The sequence below is a fragment of the Betta splendens genome, chromosome 9 (assembly GCF_900634795.4).
Source record: "Betta splendens chromosome 9, fBetSpl5.4, whole genome shotgun sequence".
NCBI lineage: Eukaryota > Metazoa > Chordata > Actinopteri > Anabantiformes > Osphronemidae > Betta > Betta splendens.
The window spans coordinates 15,040,898-15,056,358 of NC_040889.2; the positions used below are offsets into that span (position 1 = coordinate 15,040,898).

At 46.2% G+C, this 15,461-nt stretch overlaps 1 protein-coding gene across 2 annotated transcripts; it reads left to right on the forward strand.

The window, feature by feature from the left end:
• The first annotated feature begins 6,798 nt into the window (after positions 1-6,798).
• tbx1 (T-box transcription factor 1) lies at positions 6,799-14,960 on the forward strand. Of its 2 annotated transcripts, none has more exons than XM_029163726.3 (8): positions 6,799-7,287; positions 8,428-8,818; positions 10,797-10,898; positions 11,140-11,311; positions 12,044-12,199; positions 12,928-12,995; positions 13,512-13,612; positions 13,943-14,960. In XM_029163726.3, exons 1-8 carry the CDS (start codon positions 7,104-7,106, stop codon positions 14,323-14,325), a joined length of 1,557 nt encoding a protein of 518 aa, XP_029019559.1. In that variant the 5' UTR covers positions 6,799-7,103; the 3' UTR covers positions 14,326-14,960. The 2 variants fall into 2 exon arrangements, with proteins under 2 accessions (XP_029019559.1, XP_029019560.1); XM_029163727.3 differs by having other exon boundaries at positions 6,803-7,287; positions 8,479-8,818.
• The last annotated feature ends 501 nt before the right edge of the window (positions 14,961-15,461 follow it).

The window sequence follows — 15,461 nt, forward strand, 5'->3', positions numbered from 1 at the left end:
TGATTTTGTTAGATTCTCAATGACTTCACATGTTGTTGTTTTTTGAGTCATCGGGTTTGTGACAAATTTTTGCAATTGTTTGCTTTTAAAAGTCAAATTACTGGTTAGGATAATTATAAATGCACAGAGGTGACTTTAAATGTATTGTTAAGAAAATAAAGTAAAAAGTCCTTCATTAAAAGTCAAGTTTATGCATTTTGTATTATAGTTAATAAAATGTGTGTATTTTTTTAATGAATACTGTACAACTGAAGCTATTATTATTCAATTTTAAAAGATAAAAACAGAAATATATCAGTATGCTTCAGTCTCAGTGCAGCGAGGGAACTATTTCATTATGGGTCATGTAATCTCTGGACCCTTTGTTTTCCTACGGCTCTCAAATGTTCCTTGCGCTCTCCAGAGCGGCCTAATGGATGCAGATGGAGGAAGTGTTTGACATTACGGACACAACGGTGCTTGTTTGAGAGGAGCTGCTCATGTGCTCGGCCCTAGCAGGCCACACAGTGCCCTCTTAATAAGGCCCAGACCCCCCCAGCGGGCTCCAGGGGGTTTCAGGAACTGTCCGCTCTGGGGGGAACTTAGTGTCGGTTCGCCCCCCTCCCCTGGTGAACAAAAGTCAACATGCCTTAATCCCCCCATCACCTAAAGTTACACTTTCGAGTCTGCAATTAGCCAGCTGGCCAAATTTCCTCCACGCCCTACTGTGTGCACTCCGACTGAGCCCCAGCATGGAGCTGCAAGCTAGCAGGGCCTCGTGCTCCTGGTTTCCAGGGCAAAGTGGCAGCCTCATCGCTGGTAATGTGCTGCAGAGGACAGGGTCAAAACAAATGTGGTGGCAGGTAGTATCTGAGCGGAGTTGGCTTTAGGAGTCTGCTTTTGATTGATGCTTAGCGGAACTAGGGGCCTGGACTTATTATCCTCTGTGCCACCAGAAGGTGAACGTCTTGAAGAGCAGCACAGGAAGGTCTGTTATTGTATGTTACTGGGCCCAGATCTGCAGAAGAAGCCTCCAACACTGTAACATTTCCCTGGCTCCTTTGCGTTTCCACTTGGGGGGGGGTTGTGGCATTCCAAGGTCAAAGCTCCGCATGCCTCCAGGCCCCTCATCGCACTGTGTGGGACTGGTGTGGCCCATGTCCCCAATGGTAGTGATACTCGCTTCCTCCCGCTGGTGTAAGAGGCAACTCCCGATCCCGCCGTCACAGGACAAAGCACCACGTTAAGGCCCCGCTAAACGCCTTCAGCTTCTCCAAGGGGAGACGTGTCATGAAATCACCGTCCGAAGGTGGAGTTTTGCCGTTGTTGCTCTCATATGGGAAGCATGTGGGCGAGTGGAGATGGGGAAGAGGAAGCCGTATAATCAGCCACTGAAAGGTGTTTATTGGGGGGTGGGGGGGGGGGTGACCACCTCGCTGATCTCTAACGGTTAATTGATTTCAGCTAGAGAGTAAAACCAGCTAATGGAGACCCTCACGCACACATGCACACTGCCCCCGTCGCTGATGGCTTGTGACTAAAGGTCTGTGGTTCAAGTTCACCAAAGCAGCGGGGGGGGGGGGAGAGCGACTGGGCCAAGGAGGCCAAGGAAGGACAGATCGAGCAAGTGGTCGTCGGATCGAGGAATGGAAGAAGCCGGGTGGAGGTGGTGGAGGTGGTGGTGGGGGGGCGGCAGTGGCGGGAGGGGGTCTCAAGCCTTGAGCCCCCTCTGCCAGAAACAACAAGCAGGCCGTCTCATATTTAAATAAATACCAAGCCGGTGGGGAGCGAGGAGGGGGCGGCAGATAAGGAGGAGGCGAGGGGCGAGAGCTGCACTGCAGGGAGGGGACTTCTCTGCTACACTGGAGCCCATTTAGGCCCACGGGCCGGGCCGAGCAGAGGAAAGCAGGCAGTGACAGATTTATAATGAGCGCAGACCAATGCCCTCGCATTTAATACCGGGTTTAAGGCGTATTAGAGAGACAAAGGCTGCGGCTACTGCCCGGGGAGACGGAGAGGGGGAAAAAAGGAGCCCTAATTAATTTGAGGAGATCACGGAGGCCCCGAGCCCACATCACGGGGCTCTTTGTGGCAGGAATGCCAGCTATTTAGCAGCGCTCCAATGGGGCTGCAGCACGAGGCGAGGTGATGACGACCGGCACCGGCCGCGCAACAGATAGGAAAAGGATACTTTTCAAAAGCTAAAAGCTTCCCAGTTTTAAAACAAAGATGGGAGGGAAAGAGAAGACGTGATTCTGAAAAGAGATCTGGCTCCTCGCACCCCCCGCACCACCACCCTCCCTATGTCCCACACACGCATTCCAAGCTGTTTTGCCCTCTCTGTCCCGGTCTCAGCTGATAACGAGGCCGAAGACCTTTTAATGTTAACGCACAAACACCGGAACGAGACGCACCTCTACCTGCCGCGGTGAGATACGCGGCGGCGACGGAGCGAGGGAACAACAAGCCGCCTGTTCGCCCCCCCCCCGCACTGTTGCTTCAGGTGTGCGTTGGGCAGGAGCGCGCGTGGAGGCTGCTGCTGCCGCTGCTGAAGGCCACAGCTGGAAGCCTGTGGGCCCGCGTTCGTTAGAAAGAGACTTCTATCCCATAATAAGAAACGGCAGTGAATTGGCACAGATCTTCCCACTCATCTGCAAACGGGGAGAAGAAAGTGAGAAACTGCTTTTCTTTCTGTTTTTAATATTCGTGCATTAGAAAGAGGAAAACAATATTTTATTAGTTCCTGTGGTTTTTGTGTTCACCCTAACACCGAATGTCCTTCCTTTGGCTTTTTGTGATAAATAACAAAACCGTACGTCCACAGTCTGTTGTTCCGTGTTTTCTGAAGATGTGTGGGAATATATGCTGGAATTTGCCTGGGACACACCAGGGATTTATAATTTTCACCTTTGCTCGGCCATTGTGTTCATGTCCATTGTGTTTTTATGCACATGTCCTTTTATGATGACCCCCAAAATACAACAGAACAAGGCTGAACAGGAAAGCTACATTTATATGCCAACAAGGAAATGTGTTCGCCCCCATTTGTTTCTTTTCTGTTTGTTTTGGTTAACGTGTTCTTGAATAAATCTCCAAACCGCCGCTAAAGCCCGAGCCACCGTAGAAATTATATCAGATCATATTATTCTAAATAGTTTAATCGGTTTGTATTATTTCTAAAAACCTCCCTTTAAATGGTTTTAGATATTTGCTTTATTATTGCATGTATTTAAATTGACTGCGGTCGTCTTTACGCATGACTGGAGGCCCGTTGAAGGACGATATGAAGCTGCAAACACCTGTAACACAAACTGAGCACAGACCCACGGCAGGATTTACGATCTGCCCTAACGGAAAGATGACAATAATTATTTTCCACATTAATGTGAATATTATAATTCACATTATAGAGGCGACTAGATTTTCATTTATTCTTATAAATAATAAAGCTCCCAATAATAACTAGACTAGAACTAAACGTGAACGAAATAATACAAGAAACATAAAGTTTCTAAATAAACATTTAAATAAACAAGTTTCATCATCGCATTGTTGCAATGTTTGCAAAACTTTAAAATATGTGCTGATACTGACTCTTTTACTCAAAGGAACGATTAAACAAATTAAAATGTATAGCATTGTTTTATTGGTCATTATTAATTTGCAAATGATACTAGTTTGCGTATAAACAACAACTAAATGCATAATATATTTCCAAACGTATTACTCTCTAATTTTTTTTTATTTATTGACGAGTTGTTTTTTCTAGGCTGAGGACTTTGGAACCTTTCCTCCACCGCGTCTCTCCAGGCCCTGGACAGGAGGACACCCCGGGCCTCCGCTGGCAGCGGTCAACTGCTCACTTCCTCTGCTTCTTATTCGTTGATTTAGACTAATATTTGGATAGGGTACGGTTTTATACGTGGAGCGCGCCGCCTGCGTCGCTGCAGCTTCAGTCACGCAACACGAATGTAAAAGCCGTCGTCTTTTTATGATCAGATGAATGATTTGTGATTTATTGACTATCTGTTAAATGATACGCGGGCGTAATTAATAGTTGTGTCTGGCTGACTGCGGCACAGACACGCTCAATGGATTCAAATCTCCACAACACAAGCGAAAAATGGATTTTATGCGGTTTTATAGCCTTCGGTGAGGTTGCAGTGAGGGAGAGGAGCATACGTGGAAAGAGATGAAGCACAGCGGCTGCAGGTCCCGCTGCCCTGACCTGATCACGTCTCTTTTTAATAACAGCCCAAGACACTAAAAAAGCTGCTGCATCGCCGTTTGCGAGATTTGTGATTTTAATGAGGCATGGGCGGGAAATATTGGGTTTGGTGATTTGTCATTTTACCACAACAGGACCTCACAGAGCTCGCGTAAGGAACTGAAGCCTCTCCTTCTCCGTGACATAAACAACTGGAGGAAAACCAACAAGGTGGAAGAATCTGCGCTTTGTGTGACGTGGTGGTTGTCGAAATGTGTCTTCTAAAGTAGAATGTCACTAAACGAAACAAACACATAATGTACAAGTGTTACGCAAAACTGTTTATGCAGTTATTCAGGTGCGCAAAAGCGCGTGCCAGCTGAGCCACTCTGTCGTTCCAGGTCGTCCCCGTGTAGCAGCCTGTCAGTAAACGTCTCACCGGACGGAACGTAGCGCACAAACGCTAACCGATTAAAAGGGGGACGTTCCGCAAGCGCAAAACAGTCTCCGTTAAAGAGTTGCAAAAACACATAATACACATGTATACACATAAAACACAACATTTGACATTTTGCAGCTCGTTGTCGCAAATGGGTCAACGGCAACATAAGAAGTTTATAAGTTTATAAATTATAAGTTTTATAATTCAGTTCCATTTTCTAAAAGTGTCTACATCATGTGAAGATCTGCCGATTAACTTGTTCAATGGCCACAGTTGAAAGAGCGAATTCTGTAATAAATAGCAATAAAATAATGCACAACAGTTCGGTGAGTAACGTTCCTTGTGAGTTCGAAGCTGGAGCTGTCCTCGTATGCGTGAACAGGCAAACGCAGCAGTCGGGTCTCAGGCCTGCGTTTTCTAATCAGTGAGAGCTGTTCACAGTTTACGCACTTTGTCTTGCTGTTGTCGGTTTCGGACCTCGTCTCCAGGAAAACCTGTTTAAACGGCCACGTGCAGCTTCACACAGCGGAGAAATTGCAAAAGTGTTTTTTTTAATAAGTTAAAAAAAAAACACAAAACTATATTTGGGTGATTAAGAATGGTAGATCCAACCAATAGGCTACAGCTGCATGGGACCGCGTTTACTGAATTAATCATCGTTTACGCATCTATAAAAACAACTGTAACTTACTGAGCTTTCAAGTTTATTTACACAGACTGGGTCGTTTTTTAATGCATTCTTTTCGTCAGTTTGTCAACGTGGTTTCTTTCATGCAATAAAAAAAAAAAAAATCCAGCGGACTCTCACCTGCAAATGGTTTCTTTAAATATTCTCACGCGCAGTGTTGAGTCTGTGCTGCGTTTTTTTATCGGCCGCTGAGGCCTCGGAGCGAATTCCAACACAGTCTCTTCCCATTTTGATCCGCTCCTGTATTTTGTCTGTTATCACCTGCGTATTTACAAAGGACGCTTCCGACTTGGCAATGATGAAGTGAGTCGGTATTGATGGCATCATATCTGATTAAAAAAAAAAAAAAGTCGACATCCACTGTGGAGAATTAATCATCTGGGCGAAGGTTTACTCTGCGCCGTGCGTGATGCAATCAACGCGCAGACGCCGTGGCGGTGTTTCCTCGCTTTATGCGAGTTTTTTATCAGGCCATCTATCAAAACATTTGATCAAAACAACAAATTGCGGTGGTTTATTTATGCTCGCTGCCTCCCATTGAGAAACATCCAAAACAAACAGGGCTAATCCTCCAACTGCGCTATCTCATTAGAACCCTGCTGCTGCCTTCACCGCCTTAATTCGGCGACTCTCGCCGCAAATGAGACTTTTATCCGCTGTCCGTCACATCTTCGCTTGGCGCACATTAAAGCGGAGCTTCGATAAGCCAGGAGCCAACTAGGTGACACCGGAGGTGCGAGGCGGGGAGGTCAAGTCCAGATCAGGCCTCAAACGCCGCGTGTTTATCCTCTCTGTTTACAGATCGCACGGTTGGTCCTTGGCTCGGTAAAATTTCCTCGCGCTTGACCGACTTCATCTGAGATTAATCTGAAATACAGGAATTAGCTCATATTCTCCATGGTATCAAAGGTTTCATAAGTGGGTACAAACATCATGCTTACTGTGAACTATGCTTGCTATGAAACATAGCAAAAATGTGGGTGTCACTTATGAACTTGTATCATAATAAGTATAATTAATATGCCTGACTGTGGTTCATATTTTAATATCTTACCTTGGTCCCTGACTTAAAACTGGCGCTTAAAACGCTCTAAACGCCAGGAAGGAAAAGCATTTCTATACTTTTCATGCATATGCTGGAAATTTGTTTAATGAAAAGTGTTTTTCAGAAAGGAACGATTTGGGTTTTTCTGCAGCGCAGCCTCTGATGTCCGAGGCGACCTCGGAGCAGGAGCTCCACCTGGGCTCCGTCAGCTACAGCATGGGAACACATGCACAGTATTTACTGGAAAAGCGAAGCCGGACATTGTAGTGGCGTTGGAGCCGATTCAAATGACTGACAAGTTCTTATGGAAATAAAACATCCAGTGCAGAGCGCAGACACGTTTTTTTTCCGAGTGGTGCCGGGGAGGCGTGGATCTAGCTCACTTCTGACATTCTCGCAGCAGTTGCAGCTTCTCCTCGAGGCAGGACTCAGATGACACCACCCCGCCACCGACTGGAGCAGAAACAAGGGGAGCTCTCACTCTCGTCTCTGCGGATGAGCTATGTTTTGACGGCCGGGACGCGTTAAGGGCTCGATCCAATGAGCCTCGGCGCCGGCGATCCCTTCGTTTCTCCCCAGTCGTCGTGGAGCCGCGGTCCGCCTCGCGAGCGCCGGTGAAGGAATGTGAAAAGTCCACTTGGCGCGCGTTCCTCTGCGTTGTGCGCGGCGCTCTCCTGCTTTCTGCGCGGCTAGGGAGCGGAGGAGGAGGAGGGACGGCTTTCCCCGACTCGATCCTTTGCCTATGGACGACGGCGGTCCTCTATCTCCAAAGGCAAATGCTTTCAGTATTGCCTCTCTGATTTCAGCTGCAGAGCGAGCAGGAAGCGCAGCGTTCGAGAAACAGAGCGCCGGCCTGGACAAGCCAGACCTGCACCGCCACAGTTCCTTTAAAATGCACTACAGCACTGTCACCCGGGAAATGGAAGGTAAATCTGATTATTGCTGCGCATAAAAGCTGCTCTATAACGCGTATGCGTGCGATCGGGTCCAGTGCGATACAGTAACAGCAACAACGGCCGCGTGCGTCGCGCAAAACCACGTACGAGCGCGTCGTTTTACACGTTTTACGCAAAGGGAATAACTGTAAAAGACAAATGATGGCTCCGTCGGTTCCCTATGAAAAATGCCGCCGAGTCCGTCCTGAAACTCCCCAGCGAGAGAAATCCACAGACAGAGCAGCCGAAGTGGGGAACGTTTTCCTGCTCCGAAGCCCCGACACGTTGTACAAACAGGCAACCTCTCGTAACAATTCGCGGACGGGGTCGTGTGCGTTGAAAACGAAGCCAATGGGGGGAAAAGTTACGCGGGCACCCTGCGCGTAATTGTAAAAACAGACCATAATAAGCATATCCAGGCAGATCGGGTGTACGTCCAACACGTATTTTCCCCAAAACAAAAAGGCAACAGTCACCTGCTGCCTGTTTGTTGGTTCATGCAAACCAGTGTTTGTTTACCTTGTAAACCGTTCGCACTCCGCTCTGCCGGTCAGATCCTATTGTTTGTTAACGGGGGTGATGTGGGCGATACCCTTATCCAATAGTCAAATGGGTGCCGGAAAGCCCATTAAAAAGGGGCGCACTTCAGTGTCAATCAGTCCCGTCCCAGAGCGAGGAAAAGGCACATTACCTGCAGTTCCTTATCTAAATAGAAATAAGAACCGGTTTTATCGCAAAGGGGAGGCCCTCTGCGTCAGATAAGAGAGGAGACGGCGCTGCAGCGTAGCACACAGCAGCAGAGGCCACTCGGAGCGCAATCTGTCCACAGCTGAACCCATAGCACGCGAACGCCCGGCTCCTTTACGGAGATTCAACGGGTTTTTTTTTTTTTGGAATCATTTCGACAATATTCGGACGTTTGCTGCTTTAGGTCAGGGCGTAATACGCTGGCGGCGCGGATGCAGCCCCAGAGATTTACGAGAAGCCGAGACGGAAACTTTTAAAGCGAAAGGGCTGCGTTTGTGCCTGACATCTTCATTTGGAGCTCGCGCGTTTTGGGGTTTTTTTTTTTTCTGTGTTCTAACCTACTGAGGCATATTCAGTAAATCCAGCTTTCTGGGATGATTTCAGCCATATCCAGTCCGTGGCTGACGCAGCTGTCCCATTTTTGCGATGTTGCAGCCTTCACGACGAGCAGCCTGAGCAGCCTCAACACGCCGGGGGGCTACCACCTCTCCCCGTCCCCCGGGGACCCCTACAGCCAGCATGAGTCCCACTTCGAGCCCTGCCCGGCCGCGCAGCACGGCTACAGCTACCCGGGCTCTAACCCGAGCCAGGCCCCGCCGAGCGACAACGGGACCCCCAACTGCTCGTCGTCGTCCTCCAACTCGACACCCAACGGCAAAAGTATAGTGAAGAAGAACCCCAAAGTGGCCAACATTAACGTGCAGCTGGAGATGAAAGCTTTATGGGACGAGTTTAATCAGCTGGGCACGGAGATGATCGTTACCAAGGCTGGCAGGTGAGCAACTTTATTTTTCCCCATGCACGTGAGCAGGACGAACTAATATATAGTTAATAAAATACAATACTATTCAAAATCCTAAATGAGGAACTATAAATAATTGCGGTTTTCATTTAAGCTTTTCTGTTGATATAGATATTTTTATTTTGTTAAATTCTCCTTTTATAATTTTTATATTTAAAAAAAAAATGTGTTCGCTGCCAAAACACAAATGACTCGTTTGACGTTTATAAGGACACGCTTTTACTTAAATTCAACAACAAATTATGGCTCTAGACAGAGTTAGAACAAGTTTGCACTATTCAACAATTGTTCGTGTTATTATTCCAACGCCTTAACGTTTGTCAACAAACGTTTGTAAATAAATTAGAGGATGATATTATAATCCCAGGTCAGTTGTGTGGTTTAAGGCCGGGTTAGAGGAAAAGCAGACGTTTTAAAGACGGGCTCAAACGCACGCGGCTGCGAGTGAACGCGTGTGTCTGCACTAAACACCACGCAGGTCTGATCTGGATGCGTTTTATTGACCTCGTGAGCGTTTCCATGACGCTTTGCTGGCCTTCCTCGCTGCCAGTCTGAGCCTTATTACGCACGGCCGTTACACGGGACATTTTAGCCTTTAATCTGTGAAAGCGTTTACAGGTGTGATCTGGGATCAGCTCGCAGTCGCTGGTTACAATGTTGCAGTTTAGCATTCGCAGTTTTGTTGTATTCGTGCCACAACTTGTTTACGTTTATTTTTTATTCTCTCATTAGAGGAGTGTCGCTCTGCTTCTGCGTCTACTTTAGTCATATAAAATTATTTGAACAAAATACACGCATAAACATAAATAAAGATGTTTCACATTCGTTTCGAAAGACTAAAGTCATATTATTATTATTTATTCGTGGTAGTATTTTTATTTTTTAAACGGTAGATTTTCACTTGCAGAACGTGGTCTTTATTCTGCTTGTTTCGGCCGTTTTTATTAACCAGCGTGTTCCTTATGCAATGACCTCTGACCCCTGGGGAGCGCGCATCAAAGTCATACTAACACTCAGCATACCATTTTTAAGCGATACAACGTGGCCTCCATTATAGCGAGAATACTATAATATATTTTATTAGCAATATTTTAAATATATAAATGCACGATTCAAATGATGCAATGTTGAAAGTGCGGGCTGTGTTTCCCCGCGCTGCGCTGTCTGACGGGAGAAAGGAGATCTGCAGCAGAGCACTTTAAAAGCTCCTTCAGCCTCACCTAGCCACAACACTGACGTTAATTGAGCGTTGATTTTAGGATCGCTTTCACTGACTCCGCGGATTACTCAGCTTTCAGTCGATGTTGTAGGGGGATGTGGATGTGCCTTTTACGCAGTAACCTGACCTAAATGGGGTGAAGGGACCAAAACAAATGTTTACGTGCATGGGCAATGACGGAGCCGCTGGGAACAAAAAGTAAAGCAATATCTGCAGATTCACAAGAAGCTGGGAAATTGTTGATGATGCGTTCACGGACTAGAAGAGATCAGGGCCTCTGCCTGTTGCCAGTTTTATTTTTTATCTAGACAGAATTTGGAAACTACGGTTTAATATTAAAATGAATACTTGGCCTACATCAATAACGTCCAACTGCGCGTGTACATATGTGTGCCTTTTCCCGAGTCTGGGATTCGTCAGCGGAGCAGAAGATAAAGCGTCTTGTCTGGAGTTACGAAAGCGGAGTCAGCGGAGAAGAAAGCTGCTCACTGCTCACACTTTTATCTGGTTACGCACGGGCTGAATCACGTCATGTTCAATAGTCTGGAGTTTCAGCGTCGTCGAGGCCGCTCAGACCCAAAAGTTCCGCATTGTCTCTGTCTCTGACAGCAGAAAAGCAGTTAGTGCGAACGCTTTCCAGCGTTCACCAAGCGAACGTGCAGCGACGTAAAGAGCAACAACAACATTTTTTAAAGCTGGATTTAACAGTTGTGCCGTTTTCTTCTTTGCCAGGAGAATGTTTCCAACTTTCCAAGTGAAAATATTTGGGATGGATCCCATGGCGGACTACATGCTCCTGATGGACTTCCTGCCTGTGGATGACAAACGTTACAGGTACGTTTTCGGTGTCTTCACACAAGTGAAACACAAATCCGAGGTGCGAGGCGTAAATAACACGTGGATGAAGTGAATCCACTATTCCACACCTCAAAGGCCGCTGTGCGCAGTGGAAACCAACTCTAAATAATCCACTAAAGGGCACGTGGCCGGTATCATTTAATGGCGTGTGGAGGAGAATTGAATGTGCGCACTAACCCCGTCGGAACCGCCTGGTTAACGCTTTGGGGCCTTGCAGGTATGCTTTCCACAGCTCGTCCTGGCTGGTGGCGGGGAAGGCGGACCCGGCCACGCCGGGCAGGGTCCACTACCACCCGGACTCTCCGGCCAAAGGCGCCCAGTGGATGAAGCAGATCGTTTCTTTTGATAAACTCAAACTCACCAACAACCTGCTGGATGACAACGGACATGTAAGTGCGCAGCGTTCGGTAACTTGAACTTGCTCAAACAGAGCACGACAGCACGAAGTGTGGGCCCCACAAAGTCAGAGTAATCCTACGGACGTCACACGAATAATGTGGCAGAAGTAAAGTATGTAATGAGGCATTTAGAAGGACTGTCTGGATATGAACAGCTATTTATTTTTTACTTTTTTACTTTTTTTTAACTGTAAGTAACACAAATTAATAATTCTAATAAAATGGTTTTCGTTAATAAAAGTCAACTTTAACTCGTCCCACTGCGTATTTACCAGGATGCGTTTCACCACCGCAAAATGCAGCTTGACTTCGACTGGGTCCTTGCAAAATTCGTGGGATTAAATGGATAGAAAAATTAATTTGGTTATTTGCAGGAAGGAAACGGAATAAATCAATGTAATTCTGTATGTTTAAGCTTTTAGTTTAGAATTATGCATAAAAAGAGTATAATATTTCAAATAATATATTATTTCGAATAATATATTATTTTTACCAGAATCTAAAATGGCAGGCGTCCGTAGGTTTAATAAAAGCTTTAAGTTCTTTTGATTTATCAAAATATGAACATTTATGACACGATTACTGTTTAGATTATTTTGACGCGGCGAAACCATAAAATGCACCTTTTGCTCCACCTCTGATAATCACAGTTTATTCGTAATAGCCCATCGCCGTGCAGTTTAATTGAATCGTGCGCTCTGACGCCGCCCTTGTCTCTTGCAGATCATCCTGAACTCCATGCACCGCTACCAGCCCCGGTTCCACGTGGTCTACGTGGATCCCCGCAAGGACAGCGAGAAATACGCAGAAGAGAATTACAAGACGTTTGTGTTCGAGGAGACCCGCTTCACGGCGGTCACGGCGTACCAGAACCACCGGGTCAGTGTTTTCCTTCAATCGTGTCACGATCCCGTGAAAACAGGCAGTACAAGTTGCCAACAGATGTTACTCGAATAGGCTGGTAAAAATGAAGCGACTTAAACGATCGCACAGATTAAAACAAACACTCCTCACACACTGTTCACGCTTGAACGAAATAATCGTTTTCTTTTTGAACCTCGTCTCATTTCGTGGCGCACTTCTACGCGTAAACGCCGCTTTTGCCCCGTCGCCCATCACTCTCTGTTTAGATTCAACGAATATTGTTATTATTATTGTTTAGAGCGACTAATAACGCGTGAAACACCATGTTAAGTGAACTGTTAAATTGAGGTTGACGTCAACGCTGTCAGGAAGTTGTTGAGTAACGTGCGCCACTTTTTACATTCACAGATATAAAATAAAGAGAAAATGATTACATGTGAAATGTAAACATGATGTTCGGGGCGTCGTGAACTTTTAATTTTGTAGTCGTTTAGAGTTGGTGCTGCCCTGCATCCGTACACGTACACGTATAATACGTCTCTGCATTAACTGTTTGATCGGTGGTCGTCCGTAAATGTAAATGATGCTGCTTGAATATGAGACCTCCAAAACTTTCCACTAATTTTCACTGCACTTTTCAAGGAACGCCCATCTATTTATTTATTACCGAAGTGTCGGAATAAAGCGATTCCACTGTCACACGTATTCCGTATAATGACAGTAGGAACTGATGTCTATTTCAGATCACGCAGCTGAAGATCGCCAGCAACCCCTTCGCAAAAGGCTTCAGGGACTGCGACCCCGAGGACTGGTGAGCGACTCCGTCTTAAATAATACCGTCGCACTGGCGCGTTTCCACCACCCAGCCGCACGGCCGTCGTTCGACGCTCTGGTGTTTGTTTTATCACACTCACGTGCCAGATGTGTGCCGCCAATGTTCACTGCATATTGTTTGAAAAGGCAATCGACTGTGCTTTTCTGTCACTGACAAATTACCTGACACTGGTAACTGTAACAAAGGAGTCGACCCCACCCTCCCAGTGTCCTCTAAGCTCAGGGCTTCTACTATCAAACTTTGTTTTTTTTATGGAGCATGAACTTAAGCATTTATGATAAACTATATGGGGATTTTTTCTTTTCTTTAACAGCCTGATCTAACGCTTGTAATAGGGCCACTTCCTTCACTCTGTCGGGGTGTAAATGCTCATTACATGCATCAGTGTAAACTCTCAAAATGTGCATTCATCATTTTAATATATAATAAAGAAATTGTGCCCTGGACATTCATTAAATGAGCATGTAACTGAATCCCCCCTCTCTGCTCCAGGCCCAGGAATCACAGGCCAGGCTCCCTGCCAATAATGAGTGCCTTCGCCAGAACAAGAAACCCAATGTCATCTCCCTCCCAGCAGAACGGCTCAGAGAAAGGTCTGCAGCTCACTCTTTGTTTAATGTCAGACCCCGGCCTATCACACCTGAAATACACTCATGTTTAGTTATTCACCACACAGATTTTTTTTTTTTTACAATTGTTGGCAAATTTGACTTATGTGTTCTTAATTGATGATAATAACCTTTTTGGTTGAGTGTTTTTAATCCAGGATCTTTGGTTTAGAGCAACATTTACATTTTAGACTTTCCTTTATCATTTAATATCTTTCTCATGCCATATATTTTCCATCCAGCTCATTATAACCTTTGGCATCATGCTTTTACGCAGCAGTCCCATAACGGCCGTCTCTTACTGTCCTTTCATAGACGACAGCCGGCGGGAGTATGAGCGAGACCCAACCGGCACACCCATTCACGCCGACCCAGCTCACCAGCTGATGTCCCGCGTTCTCAGCCCCGCCCTCCCCGTGCCAGGGGGCCTTCACGCCGTCCCGCTCACCAGCGGCCGACCCAGCCCTCCCCACGACCTCCGGCCGGACCCCCACTGCCTAGCCCCGGACACCCTGCACCACCACCCTTATAAATATCCCACCACCTACGAACACTACCTGGGGGCCAAGACCCGGCCTTCGCCCTACCCTTTACCCAGCATTAGGGGACACACGTACCACCACCACATGAACCCAGCCACAGCCAACATGTACTCGGCCACCAGCGGACCCTCTAACTATGACTACGGGCCCCGGTAATGACTGAAGCCCGCCAGGGCTGATGGCAGCACTGTGGGAATGGAAACGGGCGGGAAGGGCCTTCGCAGACCTGCGCTGTGTTCAGGAGCCGAAACTCTGTTGGATAAATCCTGCCGTATTTATTTCAAGGAAATGCATCTTAATAGCAAGCGTATCGAGCCTTTGAAGGGGTTCTGACTTGAACTTTGGCAAAAGCTCTACACCGAGGTGTAGACAACGAGCCAGCAAAAACAAGAGACAGGAGGGACCTCTCCTTAACACGGACATCACCTTCGACCACAGACTGGAATTGAATTCTTTCTTTTTTGTGTTGGATGCACTTTTTGATTTGCCTTGTTTTTATTGCTTTCAAAAAAGCCATACGTTATATAGTCCATCAACCTTCTAGGTAGACAAGACGTTTGCATGCTGAGCTCATCGGAGTGGGTGTTGAAACACATCGAAATGTTTTTGTTTGAGGAAAAAAGGAAAAAAAAAAGGACAGGATTTGACTTTGAAACATTCTCAACATTTTGAGCCGCTCTGAGAAGCTTGTACCATGGCACTGACTTGCAGCAATTCAAAGTAAATAAATGAAGCAGAATGGCTGTTCTGTATCTGTAAAATAAACATTAAATTCTTGTAATGTAAGAAAAGGTTGCTTGTGCCAGTCTTCCATTCAGAATTTCCTTTCTGTTATTGCACTGCTTAAAAAAAAAAAAAAAAAAAAAAAAAAGCTTACCTCACCGATAGCATTGTTCACGTTTGTCAGTCCGGATCTGCCCCTGTTGAAATAGGTTGAGGTGTCCAGTCGTTTGGAGTCCGGACGTGGAGGCTGTTTAAACATTGGACCGCGCTGTAGCTGCAATGTTGAAACCTGCAGCTGGTTTCATAGAGAAAACGCACACATGCATAACTGAGTCATTAACTATACTTCCTATACACACTTTCCTCTGAGCTGCATGATTGTTGATTCTCAGTCTTTCTGGATCCAGAGACAGAAGAAAACGTTTAAATAGATATTTTTATTTTATATCAGAGGGAGGCAGCGCTCCTATAAAGCATGTCATGTATAATGGGACCGCTGGGTGATTTCATTCTTATCTGTGCAGCCTTTCCATCCTATCTGAAGCCCTGTGACAAATGCTTTGTCATCA